The sequence below is a fragment of the Cyprinus carpio genome, chromosome B9 (genome assembly GCF_018340385.1).
Source record: "Cyprinus carpio isolate SPL01 chromosome B9, ASM1834038v1, whole genome shotgun sequence".
NCBI lineage: Eukaryota > Metazoa > Chordata > Actinopteri > Cypriniformes > Cyprinidae > Cyprinus > Cyprinus carpio.
The window spans coordinates 25,183,769-25,205,263 of NC_056605.1; the positions used below are offsets into that span (position 1 = coordinate 25,183,769).

General features: G+C 35.4%; 1 protein-coding gene across 4 annotated transcripts in view; it reads right to left on the reverse strand.

Moving 5' to 3' along the window:
- LOC109044954 (glutaminase kidney isoform, mitochondrial-like) overlaps nucleotides 1–18,364 on the reverse strand; it is a 37,182-nt gene extending 18,818 nt beyond the window's left edge. For 2 of the 4 annotated variants that reach the window (XM_042730483.1, XM_042730485.1), the window contains exons 1-7: nucleotides 17,956–18,363; nucleotides 5,888–5,984; nucleotides 5,422–5,543; nucleotides 3,367–3,496; nucleotides 3,195–3,274; nucleotides 1,487–1,650; nucleotides 1,343–1,401 (exon numbers count right to left, since the gene is read on the reverse strand). In XM_042730483.1, the coding sequence (XP_042586417.1) occupies nucleotides 1,343–1,401; nucleotides 1,487–1,650; nucleotides 3,195–3,274; nucleotides 3,367–3,496; nucleotides 5,422–5,543; nucleotides 5,888–5,984; nucleotides 17,956–18,227 (924 nt within the window). In that variant the 5' untranslated portion in view covers nucleotides 18,228–18,363. Of the gene's footprint in view, nucleotides 1–1,342; nucleotides 1,402–1,486; nucleotides 1,651–3,194; nucleotides 3,275–3,366; nucleotides 3,497–5,421; nucleotides 5,544–5,887; nucleotides 5,985–17,955 lie in introns of all 4 variants that reach the window. The other 2 variants (XM_042730484.1, XM_042730486.1) reach the window with 2 other exon arrangements.
- Between the last annotated feature and the right edge of the window lie 3,131 nt (nucleotides 18,365–21,495).

Genomic DNA, 21,495 nt, shown 5'->3' on the forward strand with positions numbered 1-21,495 from the left:
CTGGGCGATATAACCAATATTCACAATTTATTTGCAATGATTTTTCCTGTGATGTAAAATCAAGCAACTCTGTGAATATCTTTAACTTAAAGTTTCCTAAAAGATTTTAAGTAGTAAAAGTAGCTTAAGCTTAAATAGTTTATGTAGTAAAAATGACATTGGACACAATTTCACAACTTTGATTAAATGATTGGTTTGCATCTTGTGTAAGACTTTTTATATATTAAATGTATATATTAAATGTATATATATATATTAGGATTGGGTAAAAAATATAGATCTTGATATTAATCGATTCTCTTTTTTACAAAACGATATCTATTCTTAAATCCCATGAATCTATTATTCTAGCCTGTTTTCAGTTAATGGATGGAACACTGAAGGGCACCACCCATCCAATAAATTGCAATAAGCATTGTGCTTTGGTCCTTTTAATATGAAACAAAGTCTCAGGTTTCAATTTATGTCCATTGTATTGCAGTATTCAAACAATAAATGCCGTTTTGGTGCTGTTTAATGTGGAGTGACAGATCGCTGTAGCGATAAATAAACTGTATAAAATATTACATAAAAATCAAATAACAAAAGCCTGAATGAATAATTATAAAAAATAGCATACATTTTGTTACATATCTTTTTTTCTGAACAAGTGGGCCTAATTAACACTGAGAGAGGCAATGAAATGAAATAGATTATATAATTTTTTCTCCAGCTGCTCTGACATTTATAAAAAACATTCTAGTATACTGTTGTTCTACAGACCGGTCTTCTCACGATCTATGACGTCTCATTACAAAAGCACTTACGTAAACAATTACGTCTGATTTAGGGTACTGAATGGGCTCTGTTATGTAAATTCGATTATTTTTAAATAGAATTTGTGTAATTTTTGTATGAGCCACTTATTTAGTTTTATCACCCAGCCTAAGTCACAAGAGTGGGTGGAAAAAATGTGGAGAATAGAAAGTCTGAATGAATTTTACTCAAAATTCATTGCCAACAGACTTTTTACAATAATGGTCCTGAAAACGGGATGAACTCCACACATTTAAGTTCACAATGAGAGTGGAGGCCTTGAGTAGGTGTACTGTGTACAGTAATAAAACACAGAGAAAAGACAAGAACCACCTACAAAACACACTGATCGTCATTTAATCTTAGTCTAGGCAGCACTGATCACAATCACTTATTCGAAATACAACTGGTCTCAAAAACATTTATCAACAATATTCTGGCCACTGCCAAATATTCTAATCTGTTTTAGCTAATTCAGATCAGGTAAATGTTAGTACAGTTAGTCAAAAACATGGAAATATAAGAAAAACGAAATAAAGAGGCTTACCTTGATAAGAGAGGTACACACGATTGCACCAGCATTCACCATTGGATTATGGGGTTTGTCTGTGGAAAAACACTATTTTATTTCTTTGGGCTGCATATTATAGAAGAAAGCAGTCACGCTGAAGTTGATGGTTATAATCCATACCGTCCTCATCCAGGAAGAGCTTGTTGAAGCGTAAGCCGCTGGGCTCTTTCCCAATGAATCGGTGCACATATTCAGTGCCGTGGTCATGCACGGCAATAGCGTACTTGAGCGGCTTTACGCACGACTGCAGGCAAAATGGCACTTTAGTGTCACCCACTGTGTGTCTGTGCAAAAGAGTAAACAGAGATCAGAACCAGAGACATCATCCTATGGGCCATATAAGCAAACAAACAAAAATAGTGATCCTAAAAGATAGACTGTGACTCTAACATGATATGAAGATGTCTAAAATATTGAAAAAAACAAAAAACTAAAAAAAAACATGAGCCTGATTAACAGAGACACAAAGGCATTTAAATTTATGATGTATTTTCTTGTTTTCTCCAATTGCTCTGACCTTTATAAACAGCTCTTTTCACACTCTATAAATTCTCATTAGGAAAACATTTGCAGTACTCATCTATGACTTAGGCTACTGAATGGACTCTATGTGTATAATGTGTATATATTTGTTTCAGCAACATCATGAAATGTCTATTATATACAAAATGAAACATATAAATAAAATGTAATTATACGATTTAATTATATTTGATTATATTATATTTAATTATATTTTAATTATTAAATATATATTAAATATATTAATTATATTTTTATTATTATTATTATAATTTCTTTTTATCTTGAAATACTTCAAATAAATAATAAATAAATGTTTTTTCTAAATTTAATCCAAAATAACAGTTGTGTCAATGGGCAGTTTTTTTGGCGGTGAGATTTAAATGATAATTTTGCTTTAAAAATACATTTTAAAGTTTGAGTTGCTGTTCTACATAGATTTCTATTTTCCATATTCAGCAAAAAAATAAAAATAATAATAAAACAGACAAAAAAATTTAATAAGTAAATAGATAAAAGGATTATTTAATAACTTTAAACAAATGTTGCTAAATTGGAACTCAGAGTTAATTCAGTTAATCAGGTTTTTTGTTTAAAGACCTTAATAGAGAAAAGTAAATTGACTAATGTTATTCCATCAATTTTTGTCAATAGGTCAAGGCTCTGGCAGTTACTGTGTAACTAGTGAATGACTAAAGTAATCAACACAGGGGTATGTAGGCACCCTGTGTATCTTTACAACAAATCCTATAGCATGGGGTAAAAACATACAGATTATATCTTAGTATGTCCTAATTATCAGAGATTAAAGTATGTACCATGACACATCATGGGTCTAAGTATTGAGGGAAACATTAATGACTGTGAGTTTATGGTCCTCTTATCAATGATTCTCAAATGAAATTAGCACATTTTACCTGCGCTGGGTGACTAGTACAGGACATACGTGGAGTGTTTATTGAACGATAAGATTAGCTGCCACTTTATCTGATGGTTTTATAACATAAAATATATGAAGTATTTCCGGTACTTGTCATAATGTTCATATAGTGAATAAGCGAATGGTCAGTGGTAGCGCAATTCAAGTGGTCTGGTTAATAAATACCCAAAATGATCACCAAAGGTGGTTGAAATGTGAAAATCTTAACACTCTGACATGAAGCTAAACTTTTTTAAGGGACAAATGCAGTGAAACTAGTCACAGATGGTTTAAAAAAAACAGTTTCTCTCTATAGATGAAGCTAAACTAAGTTAATCTCAAGCTAAAATAAGTAGTTGTCAGTAAATGAAGGTGTATGATTCATACCTTTGTCCATCGACTGTGCAAAGGGAAACGGCCCACAGATCTGGGCTGAATTTGGCAAGTTGGGGAATGTAGTCAGCAACCTGTGAGCAGAAGAAATAAGTGTTTGAAACAATGGTGGTGTCAAGTTGAAAAGAATCACTAAGAGTTATTATTTGTGTTTCTCTCATCTTACCAGCCCCCCAGAGAGATTTCTGGCCTTCTCATAAAGTGCATCAATGTTGGAGGCAAAAGGCTGGAAATCAGGGATGACAAATTTCTTCCGGAAGGCCTGTGTTAGGAGAACAATGTTGCTTTGGACACACCTGGAAAAACAAAGAGGACAGAGCTGATGAATTAATACCTACTAGTGGGCTGCTCATCATTTCTGGTAGAAAGTATGTTTTGTGTAATTATATGACAAATATCAGAGATAAAAGTTAACTCCACTATTAGCTTGACTATAAGACCAATTACCTTTTTTTTTTTTTTTTTTTATAACTATGTACTGTAGGGCGAAAAGTGTTTAAAATGCAACATGTTTTTATTTTGTATTAATTGCAGCCCTCAAGAATCAATGCAACACATATAAATACAGAAACACTGACATTTAATTCTCTTCAAACAATCCTTTACACTCCTTCCTCACAAACTTAAAATGTTTATTTCCGTATTGATTGACGGTAAAAGAGCAACAGGCTGGATCTGTTCCATTGAACTTTTCCCACAGAAAAAAACATTTAAAAAAAAAATCTATGGTGTGAGAGAGGAAGCCATGGCTGGTTTCACAGAGTTTCCACTATAAAGCATCCACAGACATCATAAACACAGACCTCTCCTGTGATTGTGTCTGAAATATTGGTCCAGTTTCTTTTTTGAAGGTCCCTGAACAGACAGACAAGCTCAAAATAGCTGTGCAGATTTATGTGGATGTGAATTTTCAAAAGGTAATATATTACTTGCTGTCTATAGGGCAGGGAAGCTATAGAGGAGCCCATGTGTTTGGAATAGCATACAAGCTTGCTACTATATATTCAGTAAGTACCTATACTGTGTGCTTTATGCAAAGAATACTTGAAAGACTTTTGCAAAAAACATGCACTGCACAGCAGTTATCCCTATATATATATATCCCACAATGCAATCAACCTGACTTGACCTTTTCCATTTCCAAAGCAAATGTAAAAAAGCACATATTTTAAACATATTTTTCTCAATTCATTATTTGACTGAACAAAGACATTTTTACAGAATATTAGATTTCAAAATGTGAAATCTATTTTTGATCAGAAAACACGCACTTAAATTAAACTTACTGGAAACTAAGTTTACATTTCACAATTCAGTTTTTTCCTCTAAATTCTAAATTTCCGTCTCACAAGTCTAACATTTTTTGTCCTCTGAATTTTGAGTTTACTTCTGTTTTTTTTTTTTTTACCACATAATTAAAAACTTTTCTTACAATTCTGACCTGATAAAATATACAAAGATACAAAGAATTGTGAAGAATAATGCAACAACTGTGGCACAAAAAGTCACAACTACCTTATTTATATGTTTATCCCATGTCAGAAAGTTGGAAAAAAGGTTCCATACATTAGTCTTAATTTCATGAGTGGTTATACTTTTCTTTATACGTGTCGAAAGTGCTCTTTAATTGTTTGATTCTTTAATTCTTCGTTTAAAATGGTTAAATGATAGGGAAAAATGCAAGTAGTACGCTAGTATTCATTCCCAAACATCTCTTTATGGCCCTGTCATGCAAGGTCACTCGCTGCCATAATCTATCAAGTCTCTACAAGCTGACACCACAGCACCCATCTCTTCAGGTTTAATGAAGCTGTCAGTGCCAGTCGTATCGACCGGGCAGTAAACAGCAGAGAAGCTGAAAAAAAGACATCTATCAGTCTGGTGTATGGAGGAAGAAATTATGGATAACGTCTGAGGAGTGACACACAGCTAGAGGGAGCAGATTGTCGGAGTTTGAGTTTCTCATAAATAAGACACATTTCTAAATGTGTATGAGAAAATGCAAATTTCTCTCTTCTTACCTGCAGGGAATTATTTTATCTGACAGACTAGGAATCTCTCACCTTGATTTCCCAGGGTAATTGACTTTGGGGTTATTATAGTTATAGGAATAATAGGTGCAGCTTTGAAGTACACAGTTTGTAGTATGCATAATAATATGCATCCATGACTGATGAAACCATAAATATACTATGGCACTTTAATAACAGTGTCAACTTACTTTTTGAACAGGTGTCGGTCCAGCATTACACCATCTGATGTGGATTTGAGGGTGGCTTTCAACATGTCCATACATTCTTTTAGCCGTGGATCTCCCGTTCGAAGTCCAGTGGCCTTCAGTGCCTGAATGCATATGTAAACAAGAGATTTCCATGAGCACAAATAACAGTTAACAGCTAACTGTCTATGGCATTACTCGTTACTATCATCAATCCCAACACACTTATCGGGGGATTTCACTTCCTTTGTCGGTGAGGTTTGATAAGATGGCCTTGGTGTAATAAAACATGACTCTGTGCCCCTTTTAGTGGTGCCGATAACAGCAACAACACAACAGTAATTGTATGCACTGACCCTTCGGTCATACTATTGCAAAGAACGATGACCTATGAACACAAAACGTGCTACAGCCAATAATATCCATCCTTGCAAATACAAATGTGTGTAAGGGGAGTGCTGTCCCTCACGGTAATGAATTTGTGAGCTGGGATCCTCTCCTGGCCTTCAGCAATACTGTAAAACAGCAGGTCTTCCAAGCTGGGCAGGATGCCAGCCTTCCTTCTCCTGGAACAAGAGAGAAAAGTGCATTGACGATGAATGATCTGACCTTAATCAATGACTTCTACCATGATCAAATCTGCCACAATCTACAGCTACAAGACAAGACATATTAGATCAGCCTGGAGTGTATTTTAATGTCATGTGTTCAAAGACACTATGAAACCGTTAAAGGAATTTAATTAGTTGGGGTTAAAGTTAGAGAATATAACCATGCAACAAAGATTAACAGAAAAAAGAATGAGTCAGTGAAGAGTTAAAGAGCCCTGATATATAGCACTGATAATAATAATAAGCCTATTATTAATTATAGGAATAATTTTTAATGAAATGAATGTATTAACAATTCTAAACAAAAAAATAAACTAATAAATAAATTAATTAATAATAATAATAATAATAATAATAATAATAATAATAATAAGGGTAGGCATTAGTTACACTTTGGTAGAGAAAGACCATAAATGTAAAAGGATTTTGACAATTATTACAAATATGCATTGGGTAAATATAAATTGTTACACTGGGGAAAAAATAAAATGGTCATTTATTGTTTTTATTAAAATATCTTAACTATAAAGACATCATATTACAGGTCTTCTGTGATGCAAACATGCATTAGCAGTTGCACAATACACGAGTGTAGATTCACTCTTGCCAAGTTCTATTAAGAGCCGACCGAACATAGCTATTGCATTATCACATTTAGAAAGCTTCGAGTCTAATAGAGCTCTGCATAAGCTGCTGTGGCACTGAGCCACAACACAGTCTGGCCAGGACTGTAGTTCCCAGCGGCCTACCAAAACATCCTCTCACAGAGCACCAACAGCCCCACCTTCCCACCACATCACACACTACGAACATTTCCAGAATTACAGCTTACCTTTACCAAACTTGATTTACATTTGCTCTATTCATTTTCCTAGAGATTATCTGATTATGTTTCATTTAAATGCTTTTTTTATTTTTATTTAAATACACATCTGAGGGTGTCATGGGAATCCTCTGGGATCATTTGTGAGGATTATGAAACATAGACAGGGAATTTGTTGAGACAGATAGAGGTGAAAGACTGGAAGTGACAATTCAAATCGTACTTACACACAAACAAACAGCAGGCAGAGCAATGAGGGAGAGAAAAACATGCAGAATGAATGAGAAACATACAATAAACAGATCAGTCAAATCAATTATGACAAACTTAAAATTGAACAAACATAATCAATAATCTTTCATGATGTTTAATGTATTAAATATTCATTTCATTTCATTAAAGAAAAATGGGCAAAAGTTAATTCTTTGATATCGAATGAGGAGTGGCTTGATGTATGTAAATTCCCATGGAAATGTACTAACTCTCACATATGGGTGGAAGTGCCTTATCAGATTTTTTATTACACTGAAATAGAAAGCACATATTGAGGGAGGGGACACCAAATATTGGAGACAGTGTTGGTTTCAGGCTCGTGGCCTAATGGATAGAGTCAGACTTGTAACCCGAACGGTGAATATCCAGCACTCTCTCCACCTGAGGTGAGACCCTTGAGCAAGGCACTGCAGCCCCAACTGCTCTCCAGGCACCACAGCATTGGCTGCCCACTGCTCCAGGTGTGTGTTCACTACTCACCGCTGTGTGTGTGCACTTGGATGGGTTAAATGCAGAGCACAAATTCTGAGTATGGGACACCACACTTGGCCACACATCACGTCCTTTCGTTTCCTTTTCATATATTTTGGGAGTGCCCAGTGATAAAACCTTTCTGGGCAGAGCTTCATAAAGCAGTGGAAAGCATTTTTAACACTACACTGCCTTTGGACCACATTATATTTAGGAAATGCTGATTTCCAGACAAGATGGCCTGAATTTGGCACTTTAACATCTGCTGGTAAAAAACAAACAAACATGCAAAGCCCAGCATACAAGAATGGATGGATACAGTAAATTATGTTATTGAAAAGATAACACTCTGCTGGGTAAAATACAACCCAGTGCTGGGTAAAATATGGACAAACCCAGCAATTGGGTTGTTTTGACCCAGCGGTTGGGTTACTACTCAGAAGGTTGGGTTAAATATTTAACACAACCGCTGGGCCAAAACAACCCAGTTGCTGGGTTTGTCCATATTTTACCCAGCACTGGGTTGTATTTAACCCAGCATTTTTTAGAGTGTACTTTTTCCCTTCATCTTGAGAAGAATATGTTCAGAAAAGTCTGGTCCAAGTGGGTAGAATATGTAAGGCCATTACAGCCAGACTTTGTGGATGTATAAAACAAATGACCCTTCCCTTCTGAATGAAAAATGTTATTAAAATCTCCCTTATAACATTTTCTACATCGGAAACCAGCGGACCTTTTCCACTGTCTCGATCATAGACCAAGAACAAACACTTAACATTATTTATTATGGAGTTTGATTATTAAGTATATATCTGACCTCCCCCAAATTGTAAAAAATATTATTTTTATTAATATTATTATTTAATTTTTATTTGATTTTATTTTGTTTTGTATAATGTAAAAAATTAATGCCAGAGAAGAATGTAACTACATCTGTTTTGAAATAATGTACTGTTGATTATGCTGCTACATCAAAAAAAAAAAAAAAAAAAAAAAATAATGATAAAAAAATTCAACAACAACAAAAAAAATCATTGATAGACTGATAGAGTAAACAACTCACTAGGAATAATTCAGTAAAAACAGTTTAATTAGTTGAACTATACAGCTATAAATCATCTTTTCTTTGGTGGGACTACTTTTTCTTTCTTAAGTGTTTGAACTTCTGGTTATGTTGACAGCACTTTCCAGAAAGTTATGACATATGATATTTTTCAGTCTATCATTTCAAAATTCATGGTTAACCTGCTCTACATGACCATTACATCAAAACAAAAAAGATCTGATATAACCACAGAGACTATTACACTAGTCCCATGATGCCAACAAGTATTTGCTTTCAGTTTATTAAGTATTTTAATGTTTACTGCCCGAGCCTACAAAATGACGGATGAGCTGACACTATGTTCAGGGCTGATCGATATTTCCCACAAAATGCACCCAAAATATTCCCATAAGAAAACAATATTAAGTGCATGAAAAAGAGGAACAGACTAAAAACATAAGTTACAAACAGAAAGATCTGACAATGTAACCCACAGACAGCTCAACAAGTCATTATGCAAACCCCTAACTATCTGTTTTTACAATTAAACTGATTCAGCATCTATACTACACAGACACAGGGCTGAACAAAAATAAATTTAATTTCATTTGAAGTGAGGACACAAAGTAAATGGTCAACAATCTGTGTTATTTGATAGAAAATCAATTGGGTGCTCATCAGAATTGCAGTATCAGCTTGCAGCAGAAACAGGAGGTCTCTAGTTCTGTCTAACGAAAGCCAAAGATCCCTGAAAAGAGAAATGGGTGAATCATCGGTGCTGGATCTTTGGGATCTATTTAGCAGTAAAGGTCTATGGTGTTATAAAACAGTGCATCTGTCTGACTCTGGCCCATTCTCTTCTTCTTTCATCACTTGTTTCTCCATCTCTGCAGTATATCTGTGATCATAAGATTTCAGGGATTCTCAGAGAGCCTCATCGCACTTCTGCAGACTTTAGTTTATATATAAATGATCTTCCAGACAGTTGCAAAAGAGTTAAATTCCAAATGTATGCAGATGACACAATTATATATGTCTCAGCAAAAAACCCTCAGATTGCAGCTGAGATGCTTTCAAAAGAACTGGATGGTGTATCACAGTGGCTCCGAAATAATCATCTGACCCTGAACTATGATAAGACAGTCTCTATGTGCTTCTCAATAAAAAAAAAAAGGTCAATGAAAATTTTAGAATAAAGATTGATGAGAAGGAGATAGATGAGGTACATGAATTTAAATTTCTAGGGGTTACTTTAGATTCTCATCTTAAGTTTGATAGTCATGTAAAGAGACTGTGCAGAACTGTCAAAACAAATTTAAACTGCTTCCGATTAATAAGACAATATATACCCATTAAGGCAGCACAACAGTTTATGCATTCTATGATATTTTCTCATCTATCGTATTGCATTACTGTTTGGGGTCAGGCCAATCAAACAACAATTACATCCCTTAGGTCACTGTATAAACAGGCATTAAAAGTAATGGACCAGAAACCTGTAAGATGGCACCATTGCCTCATTCTAAGGAAGCATAATGTTTTGAGTTTTGACAGTATTGTAAATTATTCATTTCTAAAACTACTTTTTAAGTGTGTGAACAACCTTGCACCAGAAATATTCTGTCAACTAGTTTTGAAACAAAAGAGTGGAATAAGAACCAGAGGCACAGCAAGTGGAAACTGTATAGCCGCAAAACGTAGAACAACATTTGGTCAGACATCATTTTCAGTAAGAGTCATAAAATTGTGGAACGCCTTACCATCAGAAATTAAAACACTGACAGAACTCAAGGTTTTTAATACACATTTAAAGCAATGGCTGAAATTGAAACAACTCTGTGAACATTGACTGTACAGGATACAACACAATGCATATAAACATAAAGTTGCATATGTTAGCATGCACAGACATATGCATACTTTCGTGTTTTTGTATTGATAAATGTGTCTAGATTCTGTTTTATAGAGATTTCTACATCTATTTAAGCCCATATCTTATTTTATGTATGGGATGTATTTATAATATGTATTTTAACAGTTATAATTTTTAATTCAATACTCTGTAATTTCGGTTTTAAATTTACAAGCCTAACCAGGGACAGGGGTTGCAAATTAGTCATGGCTATAAACCTGTATGCATGGCATCTACTTTGTATTTTATAAAGCAATGTTCTATGCATTTGTCCCTGTCAAATAAACATTAAATAAATAAATAAAAATAAAACAAACATTGCATGCCTATTCACACACCACTGACAGCCCTCAGAAGACAGGGCCCAACACATAACCAAAAACCACAGGCTGTGCAGACACTGTGACCTGACAGCAGGGAGTGTGGGTTTATTTTATGGCAGCCCAATTATTTATTTATTTATTTACAATAAACATCCACCTGTTAAATTGATGCGTTTATCAAGTACAGTAAATGTACATATACATTTTCAATAGACAGGAACAATAAAAGGGGTCATATGATGTGATTTCAAGTTTTCCTTTCTCTTTGGAGTGTTACAAGCTGTTCGTGAATAGATAAGTTCCCTAAAGTTACAAAGACTAAAGTCTCAAACACAAAGAGATATTCTTTATAAAAGTCTTTTATAAAAACATCTTTAGCCTAGATCATGTCTGTTGGGTGAGGTGTCTGATTTAAAGTTTGTTACCAGTTAATAAATGGTCAGTGATGGGTTAAAGGAACCAGCCAAAACTTGCATCCGTACCACCAAAGCCTACCGGATACATGCTCACTAGTAACAGATTCCAGGCATAAAGGCCATCATTTACAAGGAAAAATGAGAAGTGCATTGGACACTATAACTGACCATGCCTTGGTCTCATTTGAGACACACAGGAGAGGAAGTATCTCCATAGATGAGGCATGTGAAACTGAAAATATGTATTCACTCTCTGGCTAACTAACTGTTTTTTATTGAATCACTGGTCACATGGCAGTTGATTCTGTATACCGCACACTGTGCAAACTTAACAGTTGTTTATTGATCTTCTATGACCCTCAGGGTAAGTTTGTTAAACCTCCTGGTGGTATTAATGGACACTTTAAGCTATATATGGCTTCTGTTCTTCCTGTTCGTGAACTCGCTCAGGGAACATAGATACTTAAATTCAAAGATTCTAAAGCAGAAGGTCTTGCTGTGAATTCATCATAATCTCTATGAGTTCCATAAGCCTTGACAAAATGACAGTTTTCATTTTGGGCTGAACTATACTGAGCTAGGACATACTTTGTTACAAAAGTCAGAATGCATGGGGCAGGTGGGTGATATGGACAGGACAGACTGTAATCTACAGTTTCTACTGCTGACACAGCGGTATGCTGCTCTAAACCGTGCCAAGTGGAAATATGTATTCTGGATACAGAGACAGACTCTGTAGGTGAGGTGAGAATTTAGCACTGAGATTTTTAACAGAGATTTGTTTACAAAACATTTATGTAACTAAATACTTGCAACACCGTAAATCTGGGTGATGTATCCATTATACACTATAAATTCACAATGATTTTGCTAGAAATATAAAATGCAACATTGTGAATTGACTATTTTATTTGGACACAAGTATATGAATTTATTTTATTGTACTTATTTCCTGCCTTTATCATTAAAAAATAAAAAATAATAAATTGCAATGTTACAGTCCTGTGCCAAGCGCAATGTGAAGCTCTCTAGAGGACTGTGGAAACTTCTGTTGCACCTCTATGGGGCCCTAGGGGTGAGAAAGCATGTACCTCTGTACCACGTGCTACTCAGGAGAACAGTCTCTGCAGGTTTCAGGTGTCACATAACTTTACTGCACCTGCCTGACAGACAGAAAAAGCTAACAGGATCAACCTGTCACATAATAGCTTTAATTGCAGGTTTCATATCTTAATGTTTGTTCACTTTTGGCAAGAAAATCCCAGCAATTTGTTTACTGACTTTTGAGATTGAGGGATTAGTTTCTACAGACATGCCACACAATCAGTTACTGCTCAGAAATGTACACTCAGTCAGTTTATTACTCTCTGTCACCTTGGAGACAATTAGCTGAACTATCGGAGAAAGTCTGAGCTCACCTATTTTTACTCATTAGACAGGAAGTTAGTTGTCAGCAGTGAATCAACAAACAACAAATGATCAGAATTCGACCAGTACAGTAAAAATTCGACACAGAGTTTCAGTTAAATATCTGATAAAATGTACTTTAGTGATCAAGAGCACAGATTACATACTTCTGGTACACATGACATGTTTGGGCACAGCAATCATCCATTTATACATATTTTTGTTATTTTTAGGACACAGAGTCAACAGATATAACCCCTCACTGCCTGATATTTTCACTGACAGCATTTCAGTTATTTCTGCCTCCTGGAGATAGTTGGCCTGTGTCATGCTGAAAGAGCCATGCATCATGTTACACACTGAGACTGATCTCTTCAGAACTTCATATTAAACACTCATTGTTTAACAGTTGCATATGTGCTAGACTGTCATTAAAAATGGCTGATTATTGATGAATGGGGTTCTTTTAACGGTTGTGATCTAAAACCTAGTGAGCTGCCTTAATGTCTACTGCCTCCATGGCAACAAGCACCTTCAAGACTTTACTACAGATTTTGTCGTCAGCTTGTCGCTAAGACAAAGGCATAATATTCTAATAAGTGTAAAAATACAAACATTTGCCCACAAATAATGAGAAAAATATTTTTAATTTGATTGATACTTTTCAAGATTTTAAATATTATTCAAATAGTTCACATATGCGTTTACACATATGAGCTTATAGGGCATTATGGGATTGCTTTGCAAAGAGTGGAGGCATTAAATAGAAACTCATCCTTTCTACATTTTACATGTTTCAGTTTAGTCCACTTAAACCTATCTATCTTACTAGATTTGAAACAGGGCTGCTCTAAAACTTGCAATGGTGACATGTTGTAATAATTAGATGAACTGCAGACTCTTTGAATGCTTCCCAGAGTATGTAGCATTCATGCTCTCTAGTCATTAACATTAATTGAGTGAAATAGAAAAAAAAAGTGCTGAAAAATAATGACAGAGTGCTCAACTAAATAAAACAAGGATTGTTCGTCAATCCACAAGAGCCAATCCATTAGAGACGGAGAGCAGAAAGGCCTTCTGGGATCCCCAAGAGATGAACTGACGTCCCACAGATCGATAAGAGAAATGTGAGTGACCTTCAGAACGGCCTTGCTGAAAATAGTGATGTGCAGTATGAAGAAAATCATCTCTAATTGCACATACGATACCACAATGTAGTTTTTATATTAGATAACCATACAGTAACGCATCGTCTATTTTTGCATAATCCAATGAACTAAATACTTTACAAATGAAAGGAACTTCATCTTTTGATCATTTTAAATCAGTTCTAGCCATTAAATATAAACACTACATTAGTGAGTCTATATCAGAGCAATTCCTCCACAAACATCGCTCTCACACCTTCATGATAACCTGTAAGTCTGGTTGTCAAGGAAACAGCACTACTGTGAAGCTCAGAGTCTGTGACAGCATGTGTCTGTGAACAGCTTCACGACCAGCCAGTGGCCTCAAATTCACACATAACATCAGCAGCTGATCATTCACCTCTCCTCACCTTCTTTCAACAGAATATCACCATGACAACACAAGAATCGATATCTAATTTCCATGGGAATGCAGAATTGATTGTTTCAAACTGGACGACGTGTCAGATCACAGCTTCTCACCCATTTAATGAGAAGAATAAACACTGCAAGGCCATGACATGCCAAGTTAAAACAGTCTGTGATATGGAGGTATTATATCACGATTACATTCTCAAATGACCATTCTTCTTATCATTATCAGCCATTATAATGATTTCTGTTAATCAACCATTAACAGTAAGTAAAAGGCAGTCAGTAAGGAAAACTTCTCACAAATCTAGCAGAAAAATACTTTTAATTTGACATTTTGTCTGGAAAATGGCTGTCATATTGCCCATCGTGAGACAAGAGTGGCATTCATGAGAGGACGATCAAGCTCTCGATTAAACTCTCTCTGCAGGGACAGCACGGGCCTTCTGCATCATCTTATAAATAATCCATATGGACAGACGAGTGATGAGTCACGCACACTGTGTGAACCGTGAGCAAACAGAAGAGCGTGAGGAAAAGATTGATTACACAGCCAGGGAGGATTTTTTTGAAAGCTTTCATATATACATCTATAAATATGGAGAAAACTGCTGCCTTGAAAACAGTTTTAATGATCTCCCTATGTGCTCTCCGCCTGTTTGCGGAAGTGCATTATTGACATTCCACAGCTGCCTTATGAATAGTGTCATAATCTAGCAGTTGATAAGAGCCGCCGCCACCACCACTCCCGTCTCAAACTTCCATAAAGAAAACAATAATAGTAGTTTCATTTTGATTCATCTCAGTGACACAAAACTTTTACACGTGTTCAATACTAAAGTTTACTGAATAATTCAGTGGCCCTTTTGGCAAATCACATTATTATGGCAGCAGGTGATAGTAACGAGTCCCTCAACCAATTGTTAAAAACACTGAGGCGTTCAAAATTCAATCATTATAACCTCACCTCAGTATGACTTTCACCAAGCTATAAAACAGAAGTAGCCTAAATAAATTAAGACATTCAATAACGTATGGAACACATTCATAATTGTTACGCCTTATGTTATGGATAATTGTTATGGAAACTAAAGGCCCATTCACACTAGGAACAATAACTAGGGCCATTTTTAATTCATTCAATTCATTTTAATTTTGATGAACCAATTTTCTTAAATTCCATTTTTAGTCTTTACTGCTTTCTGTTGATGCCTGAACATACCTAGACCAAACATTATTTGTAGCATGCCTCCCATGCAATAAACACAATATGCATTGTGCCTTCTTATACTTGAAGAAATGTCAGCTTTTAAATTCCGTCGATTTTATCAATTAATGTCATTTTGATGCTCTTTAATGTGGTGGAAGGTTGCTGTAGCTTCCTCAGTTCAAGAGCATGCATGAATGAGCCATCATCTTTTCCTCTTTACTACTAGCTATAGCATTAAATAAACATTAATGAACCATTAAGGAAACATTAATGAAGGTGTGTTAAGATATATCCAAACGAATATAAAGTTACAATCAGATAAGAGCTGTGTGAATCGGAATAAAATTGTTTCGTGAAATTAGTGTCAATCCCCAACCCTAAGGATAATTATACTGATGTCTACAGCAATGCATGAAAACGTTGTTTATTATAAGCGTGTGATACAGTTCTGTAGTCTGTCGCTTTAAGCGCTTGAGCTCTTTGAAGTCAAGTTCATTTACGAACTAAAAACCACAGTTCTTTAATATGGATCATGAACGAGTTGTTCCAATTAATTACTTTTCTTTTACATATTAAATGCTCCAGTTCATTCTATTGGTTGACGAAATTCAGAATGCTCAGAACCGAGATGCTTCATTCGGTTACTTCACTCAGGAACGATATGCTTAGTTCATTAATTTTGTTCAAAAAGAGACGCCTGATTCTGTCGTTCAAGCTGTTTTGATTAGAATCAAAACTCGTGAAGGGGTCGTATCCCTTCAGTAAGCTCAACCAATGAAATACTCTATAACAGCCTACACTCTAATACTATTGGCTCGTGATGTATATAGGTGGTTCTTGATGAAAGAACAGGGCTGCATTCCAGTTCACTTTTAGACACGCAAAGTTCCCTAAGCATGTACCCTTGGGGGAATCCCCGCTGCCATTTTGAAGTGCGTTCCAATTTGTCAATTGGATGAAGGAAGTTTACATGGACATATGCATTGTCCAAATACCCACACTTGTGGTCTTGGCCACTTGAGAGCGCGTGCACGTGACAGGAAGTAAGTGCGCAAGACTGTCCAGATCTTAAAAATGCCCTTAACGCACACTAAATCCACTCTGGAGCGGTATTCAAGGCCTAGTGTATTCCATCATGCATCATGTTGCGGAAATAAATTGCAAGACTTTTTGCCAAGATCGCGAAAGGTCATGGAAACTTTTCCAATGTAAGTTAAATATTAATAATAATTAGATATTACATATAATTTGGTAGTAAAACAAAGTGCTACACGTTTTATTGGTGCAAAGGTGAGTAGCCTATATTTATTTTGTACATCATTTGCAACTGCTTTTTATCACTTAATTTGAAGCACCAGAAATTAAAGTGTGTTCCATCAGGTAATGAAAAGTTGTACACACTCACTTGAACACTTGGGCCAAATACAGGAAATACGTCATATAAGTAGTCAAGTGATCAAGTGCAAAGATCGCAAGTGTGGGTATTTGGACAAGGCAATGCCCTCGACCCCTCGATTTTGACTGAGGGAGTAAGTCTGCTTCATATGCACACTTCAGGCCGCTCCATAGACCACAATGCAACACGACTATGACATAATCGCAGATCGGTTTTTATTTATCCCTACCCCAAACAACTCTATAATATATGAATGATTTTTTTTGTACATTTATAACAGCCCAAGCATACCTTTATACATATAGAATGCTGCACCAAACAAATTCGTAACGCACTCACAACAGACCCGGAAGAGAAGAAAATGCTGAATAAAATCGTAATTTTTATATACCGTACATACATTTTCAATGGAGGGACTGAAAGCTCTCGGACTAAATCTAAAACATCTTAAAGTGTGTTCCGAAGATGAACGGAGGTCTCACGGGTTTGGAACGACATGAGGGTGAGTCATTAATGACATCATTTAAATTTTTGGGTGAACTAACCCTTTAAGATATTCAAATTCAGTCAATTCCAAGGGTTCTGCCAGCAGTGGGCACTCATGCAACGTAATCAATGACGTACACGAGACGGAGGGAAGTTAGCGAGTGAAGAAGGGCATAAAAAAGTGAACTGAAACGCAGCCCAGGAGTCACGTGCTTCAAAAAAAGAGGACACTTGAGTGAACGGAAAATACGAGTCAGTGCATGGAAGTGAAGGGGATCGAGTCACTCATCTGAACAGACTCGGTCAAAAACACCACTACTGTCCTTCACAGTAATGGGGCGTGTCCATTTCCAGAAATAAACAATATATACTTGACCTCAACCTATCAAACTGATAACATTTTATCCTAACATGAAGTATACTAACGTTACTACTACACATGTTCTCCACCCACTTAGAGCGTTAAAAGTGTACACACAGCGCCACGTTGTCAGCCATTCAAGGATATTTCGGCGCGTGTGCTAAACACATGCTATATAGTTCAGATCAATAACATTGAGTATCTCATGCGTCATGACCAAATGACAAATAAATACATTTCGTACTTATCTGCCGTCGCCTCCTGGACGGACTCATCTTTCTTCACCGGTTCTGGAGGGTCAATCGATCCTTCGGTCTTTGTACACAGGACTCTTCTACCAGCTAAAGGCAGAAAGAAAGGTCTTCCATTACACACAGTCTTTGTAAGCGGGTAAGCAGCGCTGTAGATGTACGCGTTTGGTAAAGTCTTCTTATGCCTTATAATGTCAGAAAACAAACGCTTTGGGCTGGTTTGAATCAACTCCTTCAGCACAAGTGAAGCCCTAAACTGTAACATCTCAATCCTGTCGAGCTAATTCAGATTAATGTCTTTATTTTTTTTATTAATACTAGAAGACCACTTGTAGTTCTAGAAGCTACGGCACAGTAAATTCCCAGACTTTGCGCACCTACTGATAGAGAAGCTCAGGCTTTCAGTGAAGAACACCGAGCAGAAGCGCTCGGACACGCCCACCTAACGAGCTATTGGACGACGTGCTAATATATGCGAGTATTCTCTCACATCATTGGCTCAATCAAACATGCTTCATTTTTGATTGCCATGCATCACATCCTGCAATGACTCACTGTATGACTCGCGTTGTATGTTTTTCTCTGACTTTGTATGTCGTTTATTTCAGTGTAAGGATGTGAATGTTTATTGTTGTCATGTAAGTATTTGTGTATTTACCTGTTTTTCATATACTAACTACTAACATAACTTAGTACTAACATAATATATCTTTTTAACACTCCACTGTCAATTATAGTATTTATTACTATTCTGAATTAGCTTTTGTTTTTGTATTTTATGTTTTTATTTGTATCTGTATGGCAAATATTTCTATTTTGATTTCAGTTTTAATACAGTTTAACTTAAGTTAACTGACAGTGCAAGATAATACTTTAACATGATGTTTTTATTCATTGCATGACATTTATAAATAGTAATCTAAGCCTAGAAGTCATTTGTGCTCTCTATTCTCTCATGCAACATCTCATATACCTTTCAGTGTGTTTGTGACCTCAGTGGAAAAATGTATACCAAACATTTTCATGGATGCAATACTGTCCTTTTGGGAAAAAGACATATAATACCAAGTGCGATTCACTTAGACATTAAATTTGTCATATTTCTAAAAAAAATAAATAAATACATGATGCAATGATATTGCATGTTAAGCTGTTAAGCAATCTTTATGGTGGTAAACGTTAGGAAGGAGTCACTAAAGATGAAAACAGCTTACTGTTTTGGTCTGAGATCGTATTTTTTTGTGCCACAATAGTGCAACAGTAGGCCTTTAAAGTAGCTCTTTCATGAAGCACTGCAAAATGACTGCGTCTACTTCCATAAAGCATTACAAATGACGTTATTGAGTCAGTCTCAAACAGTTGGTTGGGTTTGGCTCATGGTTCAGAAATCTTCATTTCAGAATTTTTATTTTATTTTTCTTGCGAATGGGAAAGCTACTTCTTGATTTTCTGAAAAAGTGGACTTCACTGTTTTGCTTTACAACAGTCCTTGCATACAATCCTGCACAAATTTTTCTCTTGACTATCCAAAAAAGCCATTTTGTTCAGTGTCTGAACAATTTTATTTTCTGTATGGGAATTATTTTAGACCATATGCCTTGCCCTTGAGAGAGAGAGAGAGAGAAAAAAAAAAGATATGAGTCATTGAGGCCTATTCATTCTAGAAACTTCTAAACTTGAAAAAAAGGCCTCAACCAGAAGAAAATGTAGCGTTTCTCGCCCTCTACAGTCACAGAGAGATGATTACACAAATTCACATTTGGGTTTAAAACAAAATACATAGACACATGTATAGTGTGATGCTGCCATCTTGTGGAGAATGTGAATACTGTATTGTGAACTGTACGCAGAATGAACTAAACATAATAAAATAGTAAATAACACTAATAAAGCCCACATACAAAAAATAAAAATTAAATGATATGCAGTACTTGTAGCAAGTTTGAAAGCATTCAGATTTTTAAGTGTTATATGAAGTCTCTTCTGCTCACCAAGGCTGCATCTGTGTTCAAAAATATTTTGAAATAGTATTACAAGTTAAAATATTTGAATATATTTTCAAATGTAATTTATTCCTGTGATGCAAAGCTGAATTTGCAGAATCATTAGTGTCACATGATCCTTCAGAAATCATTCTAATATGCTGATTTGCTGCTCAAGGAACATTTATAAGGGAGTTAATAAAAATAAACGCTTTTATTCAGCAAAATGCATTACATTTATCAAAAATGACACTAAAAGCATTTATAATGTTAAAAAAAATATTTCAAATTAATGCTGTTATTAATGCTGATCAAAGAAGAAAATATTATGCATATGTATTTGATATTTCCTTATTGCATTTTAAAGTACAAATAAATGAGGCCCAAATCCTATCAATGGGGGCACCTAGTGGGCACTGTAAGGTGATTTTCTCCTTGGACTCCATGCAAGAAAACAATTCAGCTGTTTACGTTGAAACTTTTGGATAATTCACCAGAATTGTAATAATTTCAGTCTCCATGTTTATGTCTGTAGGGGACGCAGTATAGACAAATTGTTGACAGTTTCATTAGGTTGACAGTTTCATTACATGACTGTTTAATAAGTCTGATAGCTGAAGGCAAAATGTTGATTTTTTTCCTTGAATGGTTCACAGTAAAACCACAATGACCTGAATGTCTGTGGCATCATTCCGGGCGGACTGTGGGCGGCAGTGGGCTGCTTATCATCGCGTACGCACAACAAAGGGTGGAAGCACAACACTGAGTGTTTCTGAGTCATTCTGCAGTTTCAAAATGTGTTAATATGATGTATATGCAAATGAATAGAGGTGAAGACACATCGACCCACACGCTGCCCTCAGCGTCGTCTGTCTGCGCGCATGTCACGCAAGATAGGCCTACTCGAAAGAAGATAAGGGACATCACCACAACTCATAAAAAAGTAAAATACGTTCGTAGAGTTTCCTCTATTCGCCATCAAAAAATCACACACGTCATTTGTGTTTGCTAACGACAGAACAAAAGAAAAAAACACATATAAAAAAACTTAAACTAAAATTAAAAGTGAAACCTAATTAAACATATTAATACTTACACTGGTATAGGCTACAATTACTAGAATAATAACACTTGTGTGAACTGATTCAGGACTTTTCAAAAGCATGTGTAAGTGTAAAAGAAGATAGAATATAAGATGGTTTTGATGTATTTAACCTTTTTTTAATCATTTAACATTAAATCTTAACAGTTATGATGATAAAAATAGTCATAAATAAAGATTGCCTTGTAGTGTAACTATAAACGCCATTTTTTTTCTTTAAATAGGCCTAGATAATCATAATCACGAAGGCCAGGAATTTGTCGATATATATATATATATATATATATATATATATATATATATATATATATATATATATATATATATATATATATATATATATATATATATATATTTGAATTATTCAGACCACTAACTTACAGCTGTAGTCAGAGACTTGCTGAATCAGACTGAAACTGAGGTTTTCTAGCTACGGTAATTTACTTTTA